Source organism: Rhipicephalus microplus, chromosome X (genome assembly GCF_043290135.1).
Source record: "Rhipicephalus microplus isolate Deutch F79 chromosome X, USDA_Rmic, whole genome shotgun sequence".
Classification (NCBI taxonomy): domain Eukaryota; kingdom Metazoa; phylum Arthropoda; class Arachnida; order Ixodida; family Ixodidae; genus Rhipicephalus; species Rhipicephalus microplus.
In genome coordinates, this window is record NC_134710.1 from 58,640,894 (window position 1) to 58,664,492 (window position 23,599).

Sequence of the window (23,599 nt, forward strand, 5' to 3'; positions counted from 1 at the left end):
TGTACCAACAATGCAACAGGCATTGAAAGGCATCATAGAAGCATCTATATTGTTCGTATACCTGTTGTTGGGTCTTATACAAAGTTTTCAAGAGTCATCACAGTTTTCTGTGCTGGCTACCACAAGCAGGCTGAAACCATGATCTTTTAGCTCATTAAAGAATGTCAGTACAGATATGGAGGGGGCACTGGCACTACTTTGATGCCACTGTTTTCTACTCCTTGCATTTGAGCGAGACTTTATGCAGCATTCCAACCAGCTGGTACCTTGAAGATAGTGACCACAATGATGTAAACAAAAACAATATATATTTAATCACGGGAGGAAACAAGTGGGCATTGTGACTACTCCATGGTTTGTCACCAAGGGGTCATGCTTCATTGAAGCTTCCTTCAGCTGCACAGATGGCACTATGACATGTCAGATATTTTTTCTAGCATTTGAGTGCTTTTTCTGCAATTTTTTTTGTTTATTCACCATGGATGTCCCCCCCCCCTTTTTTTTTAACCCACGAGAGCGGGTAAAAGATGAATGTGAAGAAAAGTTTCAAAGCACTTTCAAACAGGATATTGCACAGTATCTACGTAAATATTACTCACATGTCGTATAAGTACAAGTCATGGTGAAGCCACTGTAGTACTCGAGAGCGACCTACGAAGTACTGCCCTGGCTGGTGGCATTTTACCATCCAGGCAATGTCTGGTGGTACATCTGGGAGGCAGTATGCACCGGTCCGTGCTGGCTGTGACGGCTGTGCAGACTCTTCCAGAACATCTGCTATCCTGTAATAGCAACACAGAAACTGCATTTTGTCAAGCTGTTATGAAAAACCACCTCACCCTTTTTTTGTTACAACTACCAAGCTAAGAGGCTTATCCAATTGAGAGGTCTGTTTTAAATGAAAACTTTAGCCACCGTTTTTCTCAAAGCAGTGTGCAACAAGCAGCTTGTAAGTGTATTGCTAAAGATGCAAAACTACTCACCGGACTTGGCTGGTCAGTCGGACTTTTATTCTCGATTTATTTTCGATCACGTCCACTTCTGTAATGTCGACAAAAACGTCGAAGTCTTCGTCGAAACGCTGGAAAAATAAGAATGCCAGAACTCAGAAGGGCACTACATAACACACGGATAAAAAATTTGGAAGTGTCATGGTTGCAATGTTGGCCAACAAAGACCTGCTGTTGCCACAAGCATTCGTGCTATTTACATGTCCCGAATTCCCGCCACAGCAAGTGAAAAGCGCAACATTTAACTGTATTTAATAAACACACTAAATAAATTTGACTACTGCCAGCGTCGGCTACACATACACGTGCAGCCTCGCTAGATGCCGAACACTACTGGAATCGACACCTAGCGCGATCTCGAAGTAGGATTCCCTACTCAACAAAAATACCTTCCACGTTTTCTACGATTAAAGAAGTGAGGGGTAAATTCGGTGCAGCAATGATTGTCATCGAGGCTTAAATTGGGCGAAATTTAGCAATAACATGTAACTTAGCGCTGTCGGGTTTTTCTATAGAATGGACGAAGCAAAAAGATGCAACACAAAGCTACAGTAATCGATGACAAACGCTGTGGCAACCACTGCAGCACGACGACTGTAGAAATATATAGAAAGGAAGGACTCACCGTCAAGCCTATGGCAGAGGCGTCAACTTCTGAGAACATGTCCAACCCTTTCAAGTGTTCAATTAAATCCCGCCCCGTCCACGGCTCGTCGAAAGCGACGGCGACATTTCTGTCGCCGTATGTAACGAGGCACTTCGATTGCATGGGGCGACAGCGGCGCAAGACAAAGAATCGTTTTTAAGCCAGCCGCGGCACATGCACTCGCTCAAAAATTCATGGCCCCGCTACGCACGTGCCTCCTCGTTGCAGTTGATGTTGATGGCGCAGCGGCGGCCGATGGATGGATGGATTGATATGGCTGTACCCTTTAGATCGGGCGGTGGCTGACGCCACCTAGCCGGAATACTTAGTGAACCACAAACTAGAGTTATCTTTTTTTTTTCCTTTAAATAGTGAAGTTAAGGTCTGGTACTTTACAGTGACAGCGACGTCACACGGCCATAATTTTTTTAAAGTATGTTTTAGTTTAAAAATAAACAGACAGTTTCTTATTCCAACCGTTCCAACCATAATGCTGTCTAAGGTGCCTTGAAGTGTTACTATTTGACAACCGTGCTATTTGACCAACCTTCTCGTAACGCGTTTTGCTATGGCGCCTGCACACATTGAATTTGGCATGATCATGGGCACGCTGTACCACAGTATTAAATACAAATCAGAAGCCGTAGCAGTAGTGCTAATACGACTGCTGATTGAATTATGGTCCCTGGCAGTATATTCTAGGGGCCACAATTCACTAATAGATCTACTGATTTTTTGAAATTTCCGCCGATTCAGTGTACTGCTGTTCGGTCTTTTTTTTTTACAAAAATGAAAGGAACTTCCACTTTTTTTACTAAGTATTAATTAAGACATTAATGTGTTACTACCAGTCAAACAAGAAATTTCTTTCATGGTAAAATTCTCAAGCTAAGCGCTACTTTTGATTGACGAGTCATACACCTTCATACAGTAATTATTACAGGAAGCTGCTCTATGTTATGAGCAAATATCGGGAAGTAATGAGACAGCGATATGAACGCACACCACACCCAAAATCCACGGAACCACAAACAACAAATCTGGCTCTCGGGCAAGTATCGTCTCTGGAATAAAAGAAATGCGTGCCACTAACCCCATCGAGTAGCATGTTGTATGAGCCAATTTCTCCTCGGCGACAAAGCAAGGCACGCTCTATCACTGTAGTGATTTGAGCAGTCTGGTCTTGCTGATCGAGATATTTATCTTATCGCTGCCTAGCTCCTTGTCCTCTCTGAAAGCTTCAGCTAGCCGCTGGCTCTGAAGCCTAAAATATTGCACCTGAGTCCACAGAGAGATCAGGAACTTCAGCTAGGAAGACCTATATGCTTTCTAACTGGTTATTAAAGCTGTTATTTGCAAAGATACAGGACGACATTATCCAATGGACGCTATTTGCTATGGCCTGTGATTTTGACCTTGCGCACATGACACATATATGACTTCCACCACATCACAGATTTAACATGCAGCAGTCAGTGCTAAGCCGAATAAACATAACACGAGGATCAACACAAGTGCTTTTAGTGTGTTGTTTGGTGTAGCCGCATCTGAAACTGAACTGCGCATGTGGTGCATTATTCTTCTTCACATTATTCGGCACACTATTCTTCTTCACGACACCTGTCTTCCAATTTCGTTCACGAAAGCTTAATGGAGCTCATCTTCCTAAATGCGAAACATTTCTTTGCCAACTGCAGGCACTTCAAAACGTTTCTATCTATCGATCGATCGTACGTCTGAATGTTCTCGCGGCCCCAAGCTGTTTAAGGATGTACTTGCTTGGGCGAGTTGGTAGCTATTTACTAGTTGTTACGTTATTGCGCACCGCTTATGACGAACACTTGGAGTCAATGACTAGACGGACACAAGCGCAATAACACGGTATTTTACGCGGTGCACAATAACGTAGTAACGCCTGTTTAACTTGGTATGGAGCAAAATTGGTATGAAAGGATAAGAGAGAACATGAGAGCGTGAAAATGCTGTCCCGTACGTACGTGGTCAAACTTGTGCGCGCCACAGGTGATAGTTTATATCTACCCCGGATACGGCAAGGACAGACATCGTAAACTGACATCGACAGCGTTTACCCGATGAATATAAAAAGTAAATGTCAGGGTCCCAGCAGGAATTGCACCCTGTCACAGAGCCACGTACGCCATGTCTTGAAAATGCTCTGGAAAAAGACACGATGCAGGTGTAGTGCTGGGGCAACATCAGTTCTGTGTGGTTGTAGTGCTAGTTATCTAATTTCATAAAAATTCAATAAACATTATTTGTGTACTCCTAGGGTACGTCTATGTTACAGGCGCCATGTCGCGTTAACGTCAATTGTGGTTCCAGTGTTCACTCTGTTTTTATAGCAATGCAAGAAACATTACATTAGCGTTACGTACGTATGATATCCGCATCATCGCACCGTGAGGTGCACTTCGTTTCAATAATGCTGACGTCTGCGATCTATAAGTGCTGACGTACTCTCGGAATGTAATAACATAAATTACTCAGTGTAATGAGAAGTAGACGCCAGTGTAATGGACATTCCTGGTCTGCCTACGATATGTGTCCACAGCTACTCGTAACGCTTGCCTCACCCCCCTCCCAACCCCAAAACAGTTGCTGGCCGGCTGCATGCGAGTACAAGGCTGTAGGTATCCCTTGTTTATATATCCTGCTCACGTACGGCTCATGTCGGGGACATTTCCTTTACTATTTGTTAAAAAGTGCAGTTTTATAAAAATGACCTTTATAGGCGCTGAATTTGGCATTCCTAAAGCGAGAGCAAATAGCGGAATAAAGAGATCTACTCATTTTTCGAAGACATATTCTAGCAGTGTATAGGTGTTCTGTGTTCTAGCCACTTTTTTTTTTTTTTTAAATGTGTCGTGGCAACACTGAGCCACCTTACCCATCCTTACCCGTGTTCACTGCCCGCGTGTGTCCAGGCGTTGTTCACGACGACTACAGCGTTCGTTTGGTTCCTTCATCCGTGCTGCAGCAAAAAGACAGCTTCTTTATTCTGCTTTCAGTGGCGTGTTTCTCCTGACTCGTATTTTCCATGTGCCGGATGTCTACTATGATGAACTTATTCACGTTCTCGCCTGCTAATCTTACGAACACCTAGGACGTGTGGCTTTCCAGCGAGCAATGTTCTGGTGATTTGTGGTTAGAACTATGAATGCAAAGTACTGTCCGAGATGCCCGTTTTTCTCTTACCAGCTGGTAAGAGTGATAACGCACATAGGGTTAGAGCACAGCGGAGAGCCGAACTTCAGCGTGATATGCGGCATCGAAGGCTGCGCCAACACGTACACGAACTTCTCCTCCTACAGATCACACCTGTATCGTCACCACTCAGCCGTGCTTGAAGAAAATGGCAGCAATTGCCATCAGCGGTCGCTCGAGCGCCCAAGGGATCGACGGAGCACTGAACTGCCGTCAAGCGAACAGCTTCGGCACGAAATGGACAGTGCGGATATGCACAGTGCTGAAATGAACGGCGCCGAACTGCCAATCTTTCGCGGCGGTTATTCGCATAGGAAAACTCCTGTGAGGAATTTGCAATCACAGCAGACTGCAGCTCCACGTGACCACTTTCAGCGCTTTCTGGAAAAAGTTAAATCCACCATATGGGATTTCTTTTTTTCCATCACTACAAAACACAGCTTGCCACATGCTGCAGCTGTGAAGATATTTGCCCAACTGAAGGAGGTGTTCGAGCTTGTGCTTAAGGCTTATGGTAATGAATTTATGAATGCAATGGAGACATCAGTGATGGGTCCTGAATTGCAAAATCTTCTTGGCTGTTCATTTCTGCCTGACCTGTTCAATGGGATTGAGAGTAAATGGAAACGAGACAATTATGTGAAGGAAAATTTCCCTTTTGTACCAGCTGAAGAGCATTATGTCGGTGAGGATGCAAACTATCATTACGTCCCATTGCCAAAGCTTCTCACTGTACTTTGCCAGCTCCCGGACATTGCAGCCCATTTAAAATCACCTGTAAATATTGAGAGGCATGAAACCTCTGTGTACAGAGATCACACAGATGGCCTGGTGTTCAAGGAACACATGCAATCTATCATTCCCGAGGGCAGCACACACACAATTATTCTTCTATTTTACACAGATGAAATAGAAGTTGTAAATCCCCTCGGAGCTAAACGAGGAAAGCACAAGATCCTGGCAGTGTACTGTAGTTTGGTGAACATTCATGCCAGGTATAGGTCACAGATTGACAATATTTATCTGGTCATGCTTGTGCGCTACGCATATGTGAAGACTCATGGTCTAGGCCCTATACTACAGCCACTGCTGGATGACCTGAAGGCAATGCACAAGGAGGGCCTCGTATTAAGTGTGCAAGGGCGTGAAGTTAATGCCAGAGTTATTGTGCTTGCATTTTGTGGTGACAATCTGTCCCTGAACCGCCTTGGCGGGTTTTCCTGCTGTTTCAGCAATGGGCGAGTTTGTCGATTCTGCATGATATCCTCAAAGCAGCTAGCACAAAAAACGCATGAAGACATGTGTCAAGCACGCACATTAGGTAGGCATGAATTGCACCTTGCAGCTGTAGCTGTGAACACAGCCAACAGACGTCTGTATGGTGTCAATGAGGCCTCTCCCCTGCTCCAGCTTCCCTATTTTGATGTGACTCGGCAGTTGCCTCCAGACCTAATGCATGACATATTGGAAGGTGGTGCAGAATCCGTGCTTCGGCAAGTTTTAAGATCGCTCTTATCTAGTAGGTTGCTATCCAAGCAGGATCTGGATTTGGTGTGGGCATTCAAGTACGGGAAGAACGACACAAAAAACAAGCCTCCTGCAATCAATATGTCGTTTCTGAACAGTAATGCTGTATTGGCAGGAACGGCATCCAGCAAATGGTGTTTGATGAGATTTTTACCACTCATCCTTGGAACGAGGATCCCAGAAGGCAATGAAGATTGGGAGCTCCTGTTGAAGTTTCGCGAGATCATTGATATAATTTTTGCAGCTGAAATCTCATCGGCCCGCCTTGCATACTTGGACGTGCTTGTGCAAAGCTTCTTGGTTGATTTTTCAGCCAGGTATGGCCCTGGAGCACTCATCCCCAAGCTGCATTATATGGTTCACTATGCTCGATTTGTGCGTGAGCTTGGCCCACTCAAGAACTTTTGGTCGATGAGATTTGAGGCTAAACACCAAAGCTTCAAAAAAATGGCTGCAACTATCAAGAACTACAGAAACTTGACACATACTCTGGCCGAAAGGCACCAGATGAAACAGAGCTGTCATCTGAAAAACTTTGAGCTATACCAGGAACTAGAAGCCTCAGGAAGCAGGCCTGTTAAATGGAGCACACTGCCAACATGTGCCAAAGAAGTTTTGTCGAAGACAGTGCATGAAGTACAAAATGCAATGGTCGACCGACGCACGTACCATGCTGGGAGTGTTTTAGTTCGGAGAACAGAGGAGGGACCACAGTTCTATGAGATTGAGCGACTACTTGTGGCGAGAGGAGTGCTCTACACACTCACGAGAACACTGGTGGTTGAGTGCTTCGACAGGCACAGGTTTTGCTATTGCGTTCGAAGAGCAGATGAGCAGGAACTTCAAGAAGCTAGTGAGAGATATGAGCCATACCTGCTGGACCTCTATGGGACAGGTGAACTGGTCCCCAAGTGGGAAACTTGGTAGACAACTTGTGCATTGTTTGACAGTATTGTATGAACTATTCAGTGGAGTGATTCATTTCTAGATTTTTTTTCTTAAACTCATAAGGGAATGTATGAAAATAGAGTCCTATGTTTAAAGACGAATATCGGGAAGAAATCATTTTTGTTGTACAGTATTGGGAGCAAGGATATACCATGGCGCCACCATGCAGATGCATTCCTATGATGTACGTGGTTGGATTGCTCCGCCAGCCTTCTCGCGCGCAGCCCGTAGCCCCTTTTGCGTCTCTTTTTTTTTGTTATTCTTGTCGTACTTCACTCAACGAAATCATAGAAATGCTGCCGTAGCTTCTTTACTGACTGTGCAAAGTGCTAAATAACTGCTCTGGAAAAGTTTTACACTTCTCATAATGCCTCACTGCCGGCGTCGTCTGGCCGAGCTCTCTGTTTTTGTAAAAGGTAGAGACTCATTCCATGTCGAATTGAAGCATCAAATGGGTATTCACGCGTGCTTGTGACAAAGAGTTATTTTTGCTGAAAGAAGTGTGCGCAATTACACTTTTTCATTCGTTGTAGGTTTGCATCTAAAGACGTACCGCGGTTGACACGACAAGCATGCGCAAATTTTCATTTTTGCTTAGCACACATATCCTTACGAAGCTCAGCGCAAATGGATTCCCCGCTTTGTGGGAAGCAGCACAGGATTATTACAGCCGCAACCTTTCTGTTATGATATCGGGCAAACGTGCGAGTCACATGCACATGCATGCCTCATTCAGAGTTGTAAATATGCAGGTAAAATTTCACACGAGGAGAAGTTTCTCTGCGGCACGATCCTAATATTTATTGTGAAAATTTTGTACGGTTGTTAGACGGTGCGCATTTGATCCCCATTGAGCCACACATGAGTGAAAACAATGAATGATTGCCAGTTCCACAGCTTCTACGAAGAGGTAAATCGTGATAAAAAAAGAAAAAGCAATCCCGACCGGGTTTGATAAGCGCAGCGAACAGACTGCGCGCCAGTTGTATTATTTTGTGCCCTTGAAAGGACATTCTGCGAGGTACATCTTTTGTACCGTGATCTAAATGGCAATTTCATGTTTCGGTAAAAATGCCAGTGTCCAGTTTCTTTCCAACTTCATTCATAAGCTGTGTGACATTTCACGGTAGCTATTAGAAGATGAATCAGTTTTCGAAGCTGGCCACGTTTCCGCCTGTAGATCAAAACAACATTGAGAAGTGGCCGTGAGCCCATTTTGCAGACTCAAAGAACCATGTGAGCTGAAGTCGCGGACGGCAGGGGCATAGACAGAAACTTTTTCTGGAGGGGGCACCACCTTGATAGAGTTGGGAGGTGGGGGGGGGGAGGCAGATGTGGTTGTCTGTTATTTCGTGCGCTTTTTGCCATGGAAAAATTTCAGGGGAAGAGGTGGGGGGGGGGGGGGCACAGACTTGGTGTGCCACTCCATGGCTACACCACTGGCAGACAGAAACCTGTGTGCTTGAGTACACACATGGGGCAGACACCCGGGGAGGAGAGGGGAGTGGGGGTGGCGCAGACTGTGGTAGAAGTTACCTTGGCGAGAAAAGCAGCTTTAGCAGACTGGAGCGGCACATGTATGATGCAAGAACGAAGGTTTCGTCGAACGTGCTGGCCGAACACGCAGAAGCAACTGGCCACGAAATAGACCGGAATAGGTTAAATTAGCAAAAATTAAGGGAAAGAACTGAACTTCCGGGCTTTATCTTCACTCTCTGACAATTCAGACGACGGCGCACATTCTTAAATGTAATGACAAAGACTTCTGCCACATCTACGTACGTGCGTCGTGAGAAAGAGAACAACCTTATTTAAAACGCCTAGGCTCCCTCCACACAGGGAGGACGAGCTTTCATCGCGACGCGGCCTTTACGACGTCATATTTTAAAATATGCATAATCGGTCTGTTTGCACATTCATTTTTTTATTGAACGAGGCTCCCGTGTGGTAATTGAAACGTTCTGCTTTCATGTGAACAATCGTGGTCGGTGCTTATTTTAACCCCATAGGCTTGAATTAACAACCACAACAAATAGAAAGAGAGAGGTGACAGTGTTATTGTCAGCGGCCGCGACGGTGTCATCGTGTACGTAGCACGCTGCAGCACACCGCCGATAACTTTTGCTTCAAACTTTCCAGATTGTGTAGTCTGTAGAAGTTCGCATACATCAAGTGAGAGCAAAACAACGCTGTTCAAAAGTGAAAACAACGCATCCAACCACCAGCTTTCCTTCGCCAGAGCGAGGCGAGATCACGTGATCCAACTCTGCATGCTACCGCGATTGCAGGGCTCGCGCCTCCAGTGGTGGGCCTCACCCCAAATACATCTTGTCACAAGAAATGGGCAACATATAACCACTTGAACAATGCATTAATGCCAGACTGCATGGTTGCTGAGTGAATCAGTGAACTTTCCTGTTTATGTTGTGAAGTGCACCTTTGCGACATAAAAGTTGTGCTGTAATTCACCTTAAAGGGACCGACAACAGGCCAGAATGTGCGTTTAGATCATAGGAAAAATGAAAAGGCCGTGAAATATACTGACCGATTCCAGCATTCTTTTCATGTTGTGACTAGGATTTATATTTTAAATCGTGCTTAAATGTAAGAAACACCATCTTTTTGTGCAGCCTAGCAGAATAACCTTGAAGCTGGAATATGGACTACGAAGTCAATCATTTTGCTGTACATAGTCTTGACACCATCATGTATGCCAGTTAGCAAAATTAAAATACGTGTATTAATATCTAGCCCTGCTCAATTCTGCGCTGAAATAGACTAGTACTGCTGAATGGGCGAGTTGATGCATGATAAATTAATATTGCGCTGACACTGTCGTCTGTATCTGTTTTTTTCCCCTTCTTGACTGCATAGCATCTTCACGCTCAAACTGAGCTGCGCTAAAGCAATATGAATTCTGCGCTGCGACATGAAAGAAGTTGCATGGTGAGTGAGAAGCGGCACTGCCATCGTGGCTGCCAGTGGACTAAGTCGAGTCGTGTGCATGTGCGTCAACCGCACACATGCTCATTTAACCACTGCGCTCTAACATGAACTGTTCTTGCGCTCACTGTTTGCAGCATATAGGTACACGACTTCATATTCATTACAGATAGAACAATTCTGAATTATGAATGTTTCGCGGTGCTTTCTTCTTTACCATTACATGATTAGACTCACCGGCTGGCAAGCTTTCCGTAGCGCTAATGAAAACAGGCACCTAGAAAATAGGCTGTCGCTCCCTTTAATATAAAAATTTCAAATGGAAAACAGCAAAGAAATCCAGAAAACACCCAAGACTTGTCAGGCACAATGACTTTACTCTGGCGTGAATTATGCGTTTAAGGGCCCCTAAACCACCTCAATATTTTTTCAAACTTTTCAAGTAAACATGCGCACCGTCTGCAGAATGCCGTCACGTTCAACGATGCCACACATGGCAGTGCTACAAGCTGCCGGCGTGCCACAAATTTCAAGAAACAATCACTCCTTTTTAGGCCTTTCTGGTTCCCATGTGATGTCAGGAAATTGAATATATTGCTGCAACACAAATCATACAGCGATTAGTCAAACAAAAACCCACTGCGTACTTCCGATTAGTCTGCAAGCAGCTGTCTGTGCTGCTTGTTGTTCGTTGTGTTGCCCGTGAAAGCCACTTCCCAGCCATCCCAGCAGTACCCGTTCTCCGCGTCTGTACCAGCCACACACAGACCTCATGTGCACCAGCATGCCATGCGAGATCAGGAGGGTCACTCGAAGAGAGGGAAAGCAAAGCAGCTTTTGGAGAGGATACCTATTCGGGTAGTGAAGAGAAAAGTGAGAGGAGCGATCGCCATACTTCATTAATTAAACACGTCTAACTCCGTTATTATGGCACCATTTCAGAAAATTCTCACGGCTTGTTGAACACTCGTGCACAACTTCCTCACAACTGAATTTCAACCTCTGTGCGGTTAAGGGCCCTTTGATGTGCATTTTGTACATTTGCTTGGTGATTAATAATTAATGTAATACATAATGGTGTTTATGTAAAAGTGTTTATTGTGCTTGTACATTTCTTCATTATGGGAATAGGTGGCTTTGTTGTTATACCTGATGACCTTTCCTGGAACAATACCTCTAATGCTATTGAAAAATGTACTGTTCTTTTAACAGCTAAGCCTGTCCACCTGTCTTATGAACCTACGCATAAAAAAAACCGTGAAAAGACCCATAGCGACAATATGTCTCTGATTTGCATTGTTCAAGTTGTCTGAGCACATCATAGACGACAGTTTTCGTGTACAGATTACAAGGCTGGTTGCAGCAGGCCTCTCTTCAGTGGTTTTAACCAGTGTGTCTCAATTTCTCCTCCAAGAACTTTAAGGATGCAGGAGGCAGTATGAGTGTACATAAAAAGAGGCCATTGGTTCTGCCTTACACACACAAGATTGCCCACAATTTGGAAAAGGTTACAAAAAGGCATGACGTTCCAGTCGTTTTCTCGGCACCCAACAGGCTCTCGAAACTTCGTGCCCACGTTTCTTCGCAAAAAGCCAAGCTTTCATGAGAAATGAAGCATGCCCAGCTGCGTTGCTTGGTGGGCATTGTTCATGAAATTTCGTTGAGCTGTGGCAAGGCATACGTAAGTCGAACCGGACCCTGCGTTTATGATCACCTAAAAGAGCATAATTATATAGACCAAGAATGGCGTAGGTTCACACCTGCCATTCCATTGTGCTTTGTGTGGCTGCATGCCACTGTTCGGAGAAGTTTGTGTGGTAGAAAGAAGTAGGGAAACCTTAGCATGCATGTGGAGGACTAGACGTTTCACTTACAGAAGAAGGGGGATGATGCATCAGTATCCCTCCAATCTCTTTGTTTTAAAATGAATGGCTACAATTATATGGTGCTGTGTGATAGCTATTTGTGCTCTGTGATAGTGTACTTGCACTGCACCCTCTTTTTGTGGGCATATCTATAAATATATAAATTTAGTAGTAGTTTAGAAAATAAATTAGTTGAAACTCTGCTGCCCTATCTCATTGCTCTCAATCAATCGTATCCCATTTTTTTTCACCTTGCCTCAGGTGACGCTTTAGAATGCTAAGTTAAAGCAACTTCATGTAGTAGTATATAAAATGGTTTGCTGTTATGAGCGTGCATATCGTCTAGGCTAGAAATTGCTTGTATTCCTCCATAAGATTCGAAGTCGAAAAAATGAATCGAACAGTAATGAAGCAGTACAAACAAACCTAAGTCAACCAATTATTCAGACAACTAGAATACTGTACATGTAATAAGACTGCAAAATCCTATGTTAGAAGTGTGTGAAAAAACGCTCACAAATGCTGGTTTTTCTGAATTGCACAAAGATAAGGTGTCATCACCACGGATCAGCAAAATTTTGAGCAGACTCGCTCATATTGGTCCAGGTGAGTAATATTGTGGTGAGTTTGATGGTAAGTGAGTGCAGTTTATGAAAATGTTCGTGAGTCAGAGTGAGCCCTAAAGGAAAAATATATTTCTTCAGTGAGCTCCACCTTTTATTGCCCCGCTGTTGTCCCATCATTGCTGTTAATATTATATTGGCTTACTTTTATACTGTAAAATTCTGAACACAAGTGCCCCTCTATTTTTCGTAAAATCTGAAATATGACTCCCCCCTTCTTGCCCTTTTCATTTTCACTGTGGCATTCACTCTTTTTATTCACCCAACGAGGACGAATGAAAAGAATTAATGCATGTGTATTCAATGAAGCATTTAATTAGAAGCATGGGTGTGCATTCTTTATTCTTAGTGGCTCTTCCTTCGCTATCATAAATTTCGATCCATGACCGAGCAAGCCCCCCCTCCCCTGTAATTCTCAGCAGATTTTACTTTATCGTGGGGCTTGTTCGGGATTTTATGGTGGTGTCTATTCACACATGTCTTAGGGAGACCTGCCTCACAAACTTTTTGGGAGGTCCTTGATGAAAATATCTTGCTTGAGTCGCATACTTTGTATTAATGTCCTGTAACCCTAATAACTGATATCTGATGATGTAAAATCAAAATGCATTTCGTAGAGGACGGATTTTGTGAGATGTTGGCATTAAAGCGTATTGACACCATGATTGAAAAAGCTGATTTTACGCTCGTGGACTCATGAGTCTACTCACTCAGGCTCACTCAGACTCGGGTCAAGTGGTGAGTCTGAGTGAGTTCAGCTGAGAAAAATTGTGTGTCTGAGTGAGTTCAATTGACACAAGTTTTAGTGGGTTTGAGTCGAAGTGAGCCCTCAGAGCAGATTACATATATTTGTTGAGCGAGCTCCAGTTTTTTTACCGACCTATGGTCATTAGTGTGCTAAAGGCAAGTCCAAAACCCAGAAATATGTGACCAGCATATCAGCATACATCTGTTGAAATACTTCAACGTTCAAAGCTATGTTTTACTGTAAATAAGTCTAAGCTCCTGCTACTGAGCGCTGTCGAATGGGACGCTTACTTCCATTTATTTCGTTCATGTTGCACAAGAGAAGCATACATCAGATGTTGACCTCCACCAATACTTTGATTTGAGTGAGTTGGTATATACTTAGCTGAGGAAACACAGTGCAGCAAAAGGATGAGGACTAAGGAACACAGTGTACTAGACAAGCGGTGAAATTACAGCGGAACTTTATTGCACCAACTATTCTCTTTTATAGCTTATCATACCATGCCTTTCCAGTCACACCTGCCATGTCAGAAAGCTATCTACATTTTCACGGAAAAACATCACGTGTACTTCTTTAAAACTATGCATGCACAGCTTGCAAGCTTATGTAAAAGGCAGAGAAGTTAAAACAGATGCCACATCAGAAAGCAATCCACATATTCACGTCAAGATGTCACGTGTACCTTTTTAAAACTATATGTGCACAACTCGTGTGCTCATGTGAAAGGCAAAAAAGTGTAATTAGATGCACCAAACTTTAAAGCAATAGCAGAAACCTCCAGGTAAGAAGCGAAGAAAAAATGATGGAAACAAAGGCACAAGAAGTAAAGGTGTAATAAATTATAATGAACTGTAGCAAATGTACAGATAAAAATTGTGAGAGGTCGACAAAAGGGTAAAGACATTTGTGCCTAACAGACACACTGGTGCTGTGTTTCAGATAGTAGAACCACAAAAAGTGTGGTTCTACTTCTTAGAGTAATCAATATATGATTTCAGGGGCATTGGATTATGTCAGGAAATGTGTTTGCAGAACTGAAGTGTACTCTGAAGAAAATTTTGTTAATATGTAGTGGGTTAGCATTGTAAAAAATTCAATAGCACTTTGGTGTTGGGTTTAAAAAAAACTTCATACAACTGAACACTTTGTTTAATTAATGCTCGTGCAAGTAATATTTCACTTGAATTAACAGTTAAAATATATGGCAGTGAGACAGAATTGAGATGAATGCCACATGAATTAAGCATATTGAAGTTTCATTCACACACATAGCAGATATGCTAGTTACAGTTCTTAGAATCTATGAACACACTTTTTTTTGCTTTCACATAATCTGCCTCTAAAAATCTTCTTGCAGCATATATTCGTTTTGGCAGCAAAATAAAATTTAGTGAAATTAAAATAGCTAATGCTGCACATTGCAATATTCTTCACAGAACACTGCGAAAGAGAGAGCTCACAAAATTTGCTTTTTCTGAAGATTAACAATGTACATTGCTGCTCACCATCATAGTTACTACGGTAAACAAAAGCTCTCCACATTGCTTTAAGCATGCTACTCTCCTGCATAAATTAAACAACATATTATCTCTGTAGTGTTTAGACCCTGCTGCTCACTATGAGGTAATATGGTAAAATTCAATAACGTCAGCTGGATGTGAATGTGACAACTACTAGCTTGAGCTAAAGTTACTGTATATTAGTTTTAGTTAATTTAGGCTAGCTTAGTGTAAGGGATGCCCAGTATCATGAGTTGCAGCTTATCTGTGGTTAAGCAAGGTTAGTTTTTATTCTGTGGTTTATTGCTACAATTAGCTAGTCTCATATCTGTGGGAGGTCATTTTAAAAATGTTAGACCAGGGAAGATGTAAATCAATTTGATTAGGCAGCTAGCTCACTATACATAGGTGAATTACTGCAAGTTCAGCTGCATTAGGCCAAGTATAGTGACACATCCACCTAGCTTTATATGGTGCAGGTTGGGTCATCGAATGGCCACAATCTGGTAAAGCTAAGTGGATAATTATTAAATGGCATACAAAGCATCAGAACAGACCCTGAAAATGACCAATATTTGCATTTGCTACATAAAAGAAGTACTCAAGGTTAATGTAATATATGCACAGATCTTGAGTAGTTGACAATAATAAGCTTATGAATGTGGTAATATCACAAGTCATGCATGTGTTCATGATAACTAATAGACAATAATGCCAGGGAAAGTATGGGAGCCAGTTATTATACGAAGCAATTGTAATGTAAATATGAAGAAATCAAAGTGGGCGAAAAGATGACTTGCGGGTGGCAAGTTATCTTTTCACCCACTTATCTTTCTTCATGTCTACATTACAATTACTTCTAACAAAATCCCCCATACTTTCCTTGGCATTATTGTCTGTTAGATCTCATTATTAATGTGTTTAACAAAGAAAACAAGCCCTTAAAATTTACACTTTCTTTAAGTCATGCATGTAGTTACACATCTATACAGGCACTTGTTTATTCGTTCAAATTAAAAATGTAGCCACCTCGTTTTATTTGTTATTACTTTATCTGCTGTCAAAAATGTATGCCTCATGATGTCATGAATTAAGGTGAATATTGACGAAAATGTCCTGTAAAAGATGCAGACTAAGTTATTAGTCTTACATTTCAATTAATTTAGATTGAGCACATCTTTCACCTAATGTGCTGTGAACAAAGCCTATGGTGGCAGAGAAAGGAATGGCAAACAAACATTGTGATTTAGTTATATTTGTAGTAACTAGATGTGTTGTCATGAAATTATACTACAAGCTCAACATTTTTATATTTGTGGGTATATAATATTAGTTATGTATACAATTTAGGAATCCATATGGGATGGATGCCCATAACGCTTGTAAATATTTATAATTTTCTCAAGTACCCACTGGGCCCTTAAATACGTCATTCTGGACTGTCCAAGACTGCCAAAAATACTGCATTAGTAGTGCCCACTGGCTGAAAATGCCATTTCAAGCAGTCTAAGACTGGTAGAGATGGAGGATAAAAGACTGTCATATGCCATTTAGTCACTGAGAAATAACTTGGCAATTCAATTAAAGTAGCACTTTATTTGAATGAAAGTGCATTTACAGTCAGACTGCTAGAAAATTTTCTACTGCATACATCATATGTGCACAAACTGTTCATAGTGGACATAGCTGCACACATTTTGGCATAATGAATGCAAGGCCTAGCAAAAAATTGCTTTTAATTTTGCCACTTGCTAACGCCATGCTCTTTTTCAGCAAAGTTGAGACTTTGCGAAGCTCACTTGGCCTCTTTAATTATTTGTTCCTGACAGTCCCTTACCACTTGAGGCAATTCTGTCAGCCAAGAAGAACTTTGTTTACAGTTTCTCAGATTTTTAGGGATGGAGAATCAAAGAGGCTCACTACGTTTGTGTAGCATGTGTGTGTTACAAATTTGTATGAACACAAAATTTGTATAAACACAAAATATATGTCTATATTAATGGGGAAGGTGGCAGGATGACAGACACATGCGACTGTTCCAGTATTTACGGTAAAAATGAAAAATTTTATGTCATGCACACACTATATATGAAGTCCTTGTGCTGCTCTAATAAACTTTCTGTGGAGTGCAATGACATGTGGTGCCTGTTTATTTTGAGTGAAGTTTTAAGTTAGTGGCTAAGAATATAAAGTAATGCACTCTTATCTCGTTTCTTTAATTCATTACTGCCATTACTGTCAGGTTGCTTACTTGATATGTGGGCTTGCCACTCAACAGAACTAAAAACTGACATTTATTTTCAAAAATAATTTTTCAAATATAATTGGGTGTCTACAACGTTAAATATATGTATTCTCGGGCCTTGGCCAGCATATTAATCAATACGCTCGTAAATTCGTATGCGATTATTAGGTGTTTTTAATGCTGCATATCTAGATAGTCTCTTTATTTACAATTTTTTTATTTTACTTTTATTCCTTTTCTTGTTGAATGCAGCGACAGTTTATTGCTTTTTACTTGATAGAAAGAACCTTTTTTTCTTATGTAAACATAACTACATGATGAAACATTTTTATGTATGCAATCATGCCTATCTTTCAAGTGAATGCGCACAACATGGCTACCGGCAATGACAGGCATTCAAGTTTTGCTCAGGCAAAGGTTTGTGCTCCAGATGGGGGCAGAGCAGCCTCACCAAAGATTTTTTCCTGCCCTGCCATTGCCCCCACAAGAGCCGACAGTGAAAAAATGCGCATGTTCCCTGCCTCCTTGCCAGTATGAGTTGTCCACTTTTCACAAAATTCCTACAATCTCTTTTGAAAGTCCCTTTGCAAGCATTGATAAGCCTTATAGCTTCTATGCTTCTCTGAATCAAGTGGACAGTGAAAAACTGTATAACAAGGATGAAACCCAGCACTTTCATGAAATCGGTAAAATAATTGAACAGGTAACTTCAGCCCTTGACGTGCCTTTCTCATTTCCTGTTAATGTTCTCTTTTCCATATAGTACAATCCAGTCTTGTCTTTAATTCCCTTTGTTCACTTGTACATTGTATATTTGTGCTTATACGTTTGTGTTATTTATTTTACACTGTCATGTTAGATATGCTGAAATAACTAAAGTTCCGGGCACAGTTTTGTAGCTTCACTGGCAATTGATTGGAGGAGTGGTTTCAGATGGGCTTTTTTATTTCAGCTTCTTCAGTGACATTAGGGTGTCCACAAACTAGTGAGTTTATTCAGCAAAGGTAGCAGAATCTACACACATGTGTCCTGCTTACTTGTAGTGATGGAAGTATATTTCACAAAGCTACATTCCAGGTACACATTCTATACTTATAAAAGGTATGGTTATGAATAAACAGAGCCCATGCCTAGTCCCATTCGTGCAATATGTTTCTGCTTTCATAGATTGGATAAGAGCCCTTATATGGCACTTAGAAAAGCATAAAGGCAAATCTGGTTCTCCAAGTAGCACGTGAATTCAGCAGCCCCGGGCAAATAAAGGGTCTCACAGTTTTGAGATCTCAGCTTGCTGAGATATTCAGAAGTTGAGGGCAAGGCTTACAATTTTAATAAGAATCAAGACGCAGCAAGTTGGGCACTTTGGTAATTTACACAGAAATTTGCAGAGCCAAACAAAACTATACAGAAACGACATATTAATGACTACCAATTACCAATTGTTAACAGAAATTTTATTGTAACTACAAATGTGTACATATTATATACATACACACAAAGTTGCATGTGACAAGAACTAAAGGACAACTGCAAAAGGATGTACTTTTGACCAAACTACATGTGCCAACATAACTAGCTAAAGACCAATGAGAAGGTAATTATTTTAGACGTCATGGAGCAATAATGAAGGCCATATGCAACACACATGCCATCTAACAATGTAAAAAGCCTCTACTAGTTCATAAGCTGCTGTCTCCTTTTGCTTCAATAGTACCTTGGCTTTCAGAAGGTACCACAGGCACTCTTGTATTGCCATTGTACCTGGAGGTGTGGATATTGATATTCAGACATGATATAGCTTGCTAGTAACAGCACTGTTTTTATTGATTGCCATGTTTGTTAACCAAATAAGCAAGCTGCAAACCTTACAGCACGATAAATTCAATGAAGGCGTCCATTCAAGTTTTCCTATACTCCCTGAGACGCACGTATAGTGATGATTTTTTTCTGTCTGGCAAGCATGTTGCCTTCCACATGAAAAGAGTTTTTCACATAGCAATAAATAGTCTCGATGAATTTGGTCCGAGCTTTATTATGCATCCTCGCTGTTTGTCCTGCTTTCGCAGCTTCCGCTATCAACAGCAGCACAAATATTGCCCAACTTGTCACATCCAAAAGACAACATTGTGGCCACCTTGTTTCAACTTTCTTCCACCTTGGTGAGACACCGTGCAGATCATGAACATTTATGATATGCTTATCTTTCTTACTTCTACCACCAGTTAATTCCTTGTTTTCTCTAGATTTCTTTTGCTCAAGAGAGCCAATTAAGCAATGTTCAGGATACCTTAACTGTTTTATATTTCCAACTGCCTCATGAAGCTCTTGTCCATCAAATCTGGACATCATTTTTTATAGAAAGCAGTAAAAAAAGAGGGGGCAATGGCATTATTGATAAATTCAGTGTTCTGGGAGATAGTCAAGGATAGATTTAACTAAACTTGGTGAATGCGTCTGACACATGTGCAGCCTTCCATGCCAGATACCGAGGCCTAAAAACCAAATGACAACGTTGCTTTCACTACCATTCCTGACATTATTTCTGTGATCAAAGTGCACACTGTGGTTCACATGGAACAGAATGTACAGCCCCCTTCACATGGAACAGAATGTACAGCCCCCTTTCTTATTAAAGTGATGATCTTGGGTTTGAATCCTATTGACAAGAAAGAAATGAGGACATGGAGATTAGGTATGGAGTTCTGATTTGTGCTATGTTTGCTTGCCTTTGGCTCTTTCTGTGGCTTACTAGAGGCAAATAATTCAAGATGTGTTGTGGAGTGTGTGGATAGTGTCATTGTATATCCAAATAGCCCAAGCTTGTGATGTTAGAAATTAAGGTGATGTTAGAATTAAGGCATTGCTGGGTGAATTGATCCCTCTCATTGGCTGACAAGGAGGGATAAATTGTGGTTGTGCCTGCCCCACTGTCAGGGAGAGGGCACTTATGGGTTACTAAAGCTCGGACTTAATGAGTTATTTAATACAATAAGGACACTGGCAATTTCAGTGTTTTGGAGATACACATGCACACAGTTCAGATGCAAAAGATGGATGCACCATCTCACTTTGTTGTGTCTGAGAAGGGGATGTGGCAGGACATTGTCTCTGGACACCTCCAGACAGGTCCGTAGCCAGACATTTTTTAAGTAGGCTTGCAAACCTTGAAAACTGCCTATTTTAATTATTTATTTTTGGTAAAACAACCTCTTTATTCGAATTTCAAGAAAAACTCGAGTCCCCCCCCCCCCCCTCCCTCTTCCGTTACGGGCCTGTCTCCAGAGATACCTTCCAGAAGTGTATCTCAAAGATCCTTTTCGAGTTGAGATCTCTGGTGATCAGGCACAATCTCTTGCGAAAGGAACATCTCTGCTGATTGCGTTCAGCAGCGATCTTGAATATATGCTCAACTCATTTCTACATCGAAGACTACCTTCACGTACAGGGGGGATGAAATTGGAATGACAATAATGAGAAACAAAACTTTTTTAACAATTGTGTTTCAGAAGCACTTGTTTTTTTTTTGGGGGGGGGGGCTATTATATGTTTGTTTATTTTTGTTATTGGCTGGATAGGTGACGTTACAGGCGGGTCAGCTTATATAATATGACCTGCAGGATCCTCTTCTTGATGTTATTCATTTAAATATATTGAGTGGATGTTGAAGACATCAGGTCGCTCGATTGCTCTGGACTCCCAGGGCCCAAATAGCCAAAATTCATAATATCTGGCACAATCGCAGCGCAACATTCCATTAATTAAAATGGCCAACGTCGCACACGCACTTGCGAAATGCACTGCGGACGACACAAAGCCCTCACGGGGAAGGCACAACTACAGGGGCAAATTTCTTCGCCAAATTTGTTGGCAGTCTGGCAACACTGAGTCCAAAATTTGGCAACTGATTCAAGCAACGCTAAACAGAACCTTGCCCTCGTTACAACGTCGACCCTTTAGCGAAAATATGCCACGTTGCATGCCTTGGAGCTGCACAACGTCTCCGTGATTTAAAAAAAAGCTCCGACACTACGACACTACCAGCACGCCGTTCCGCTGCAACAGCGCGGGTACGACAATTTGATGACCATGGAGGAAGGAATGTTGACGACGCACGCGTCACAGTGTGCATATTCGTTTGGCACGTATTACAAGCATGCTCAGACGAGAAGGCGCTCACAGTGCGATCGAGAAGCTACAGCGATATCTAAAGCAAGGGTAAACGTGTTCCACAGAGGTGTACGGGAACCACAGTAGTAAAGTCACCATGTCGGCACTTAAGAGGATTTTTTAAAATAAAATAACGTTGCAGCTGATAAATAAACGCGACTGCGGCGCAGGTGGAAATAAAAGCAAGGAAACAAACCGTGCACGATCTGATCGATCAAGCAAGCTGGACATCGAATTCCGCCGAATGCGGATCATGTGTGCATGCGTGTGTTTTCGTAATTGTGGACTAGTTAAGCGATTTTATCCACTTATTGCTTGCGAGAAACGAACGAGTATTGTTACGGCCACTTATATATATTTTCCAGGCACGGACACTTCGTAATGCACTTTGTAAAAAAGTGCTCAACAGTGAAAGGAAACCTACTCGCTCACCCCCCGCGTCCCTCCCTCTCATTCTCTAGGCGTACAGGAGTAAGTGTTGCAATTCGTCCTCCCGTTTCTCTCGTTTTGACGAAGGACTAAGCAGTTGCTCTCCGAAATTTGCGCACGGCACGCATGCTTCTGCAGTTCATCCTTTGTTGGAGTAAAGCGCCCTTTTCGGATGAACGGCGCAGTTACTCCTCAAAACTTTTTAGAGTGTACAGTGGTCCTTGCTTACCCAACTCTGCAAAGCGTGTGTATCGTCCTACACGTTCGAGTGGCGTCGAGGCGCACGTACATCTGCAGCCGATCTGGTTCGAATTTCTGTGTAATCGTTCTTTTGTTTCATATAATTTTCGTTTAGGCTGCTTGATTTTCCAGTATGCCCTGCCGTGGTGGTCTAGTGGCTAAGGTACTCGGCTGCTGACCCGCAGGTCGCGGGATCGAATCCCGGCTGCGGAGGCTCCACTTTCGATGGGGGCGAAATTGCTGTAGGCCCGTGTGCTCAGATTTGAGGACACGTTAAAGAACCCCGGATGGTCAAAGTTTCCGGAGTCCTCCTCTACGGCGTCTCTCGTGGTCATATGGAGGTTCTGGGATGTTAAACCCCACACATCAATCAAATCAATCAGTTTTTCAGTACTGCATAATTGAATTTTTTCACGTGGGTGAGTTTCTTCAAGTTCGGGTAATTTCTTTCACTTATTTCTGCCAGATGCGAGCGCATTGTTATGATTGTCTGATTTGTTGACTTAATTTCTTTATATGTTCGATTTAATTAAAGCGCGTAATTTAATCAAAGAGTAACTGCGCAGGACAGACAGTGCACAAGCGCTCGTTTATTTCGGTTCTGTGCTTATACTATCACGAACTCTGTTTATCTCTTCGGTTCAACATAAATTTAACGCGCGCGCACACACACAGATGGAGACACAGAGAGACGAGCGACACACAACAGCAGCCTTCCGGTGCCTTCGTTCGTTTTTTAAGCGATTGATTGCTGAGTAAACCTCGCTTAATGGCGATCGTATAGCAGCTCTTCGTAATGGAGTTCCCTGTACGAGAGCTGAAACTCGTGTTGAATTTCATTCAGATCAGCCGAGTCTCGGATTGTGTCATTGTATACTGAACGCAACGTGTGTAAGCGATTTTATGTTACCTAGTAACATTAAAAAAAAATACGCAAGCACTCACGCACGCGAAAGTTATAGCCCCCAGTAAAACTAAGACAATGTCGACTTTAATAAAAACATACTCTTTGAATCCGTTTTTTAAAAAAAAGCTCATAACATAACGCGCCGTGTGCCCAGAGCAGTATATAGCTGTACGCCGCTTTCGCACTGCAAGTTGCGCTTTTTTGTTGGGCGAACAAAGGCGCCTTTGGTGCAGTTGCGTCAACGTCATTCGCCGTATTCGGAGCCTTCTCGGAAGCTTGCTTCGAGTGACGTCACAGTCTGGCGAAGACACGGGCCGGCGTTTGAACAGCGTGTCCGGTCTGATAAACGCTTGTCTCGCCCGCATGTCCGCTAACGCTTTGCCGATTCAGAGTGAGACATTCTCAGATGCTGAGAAGGTGCGATATAGTTATTATTAATGTGCGCATTTAGCGGCTGCGGCTGGGAAAACAGACAGTGGGCATCTGTATCGGTCTTGTCACTTTGAGTGTTCCTTCTTCGTCGGGTTTCTTGTCCCTATAACTTTGTCTGCTAGTGCGTGCAGACCGCACACCG

The 23,599-nt window shown here is 42.4% G+C and overlaps 1 protein-coding gene across 2 annotated transcripts in view; it reads right to left on the minus strand.

Moving 5' to 3' along the window:
- LOC142775442 (uncharacterized) overlaps window positions 1-15,809 on the minus strand; it is a 32,396-nt gene extending 16,587 nt beyond the window's left edge. Inside the window, exons 1-3 of one of the 2 annotated variants that reach the window (XM_075876839.1) lie at window positions 1,636-15,809; window positions 984-1,081; window positions 600-782 (exon numbers count right to left, since the gene is read on the minus strand). In XM_075876839.1, the coding sequence (XP_075732954.1) occupies window positions 600-782; window positions 984-1,081; window positions 1,636-1,779 (425 nt within the window). In that variant the 5' untranslated portion in view covers window positions 1,780-15,809. The remainder of the gene's footprint in view (window positions 1-599; window positions 783-983; window positions 1,082-1,635) is intronic. The other variant, XM_075876840.1, reaches the window with a different exon arrangement.
- Window positions 15,810-23,599: the final 7,790 nt, after the last annotated feature.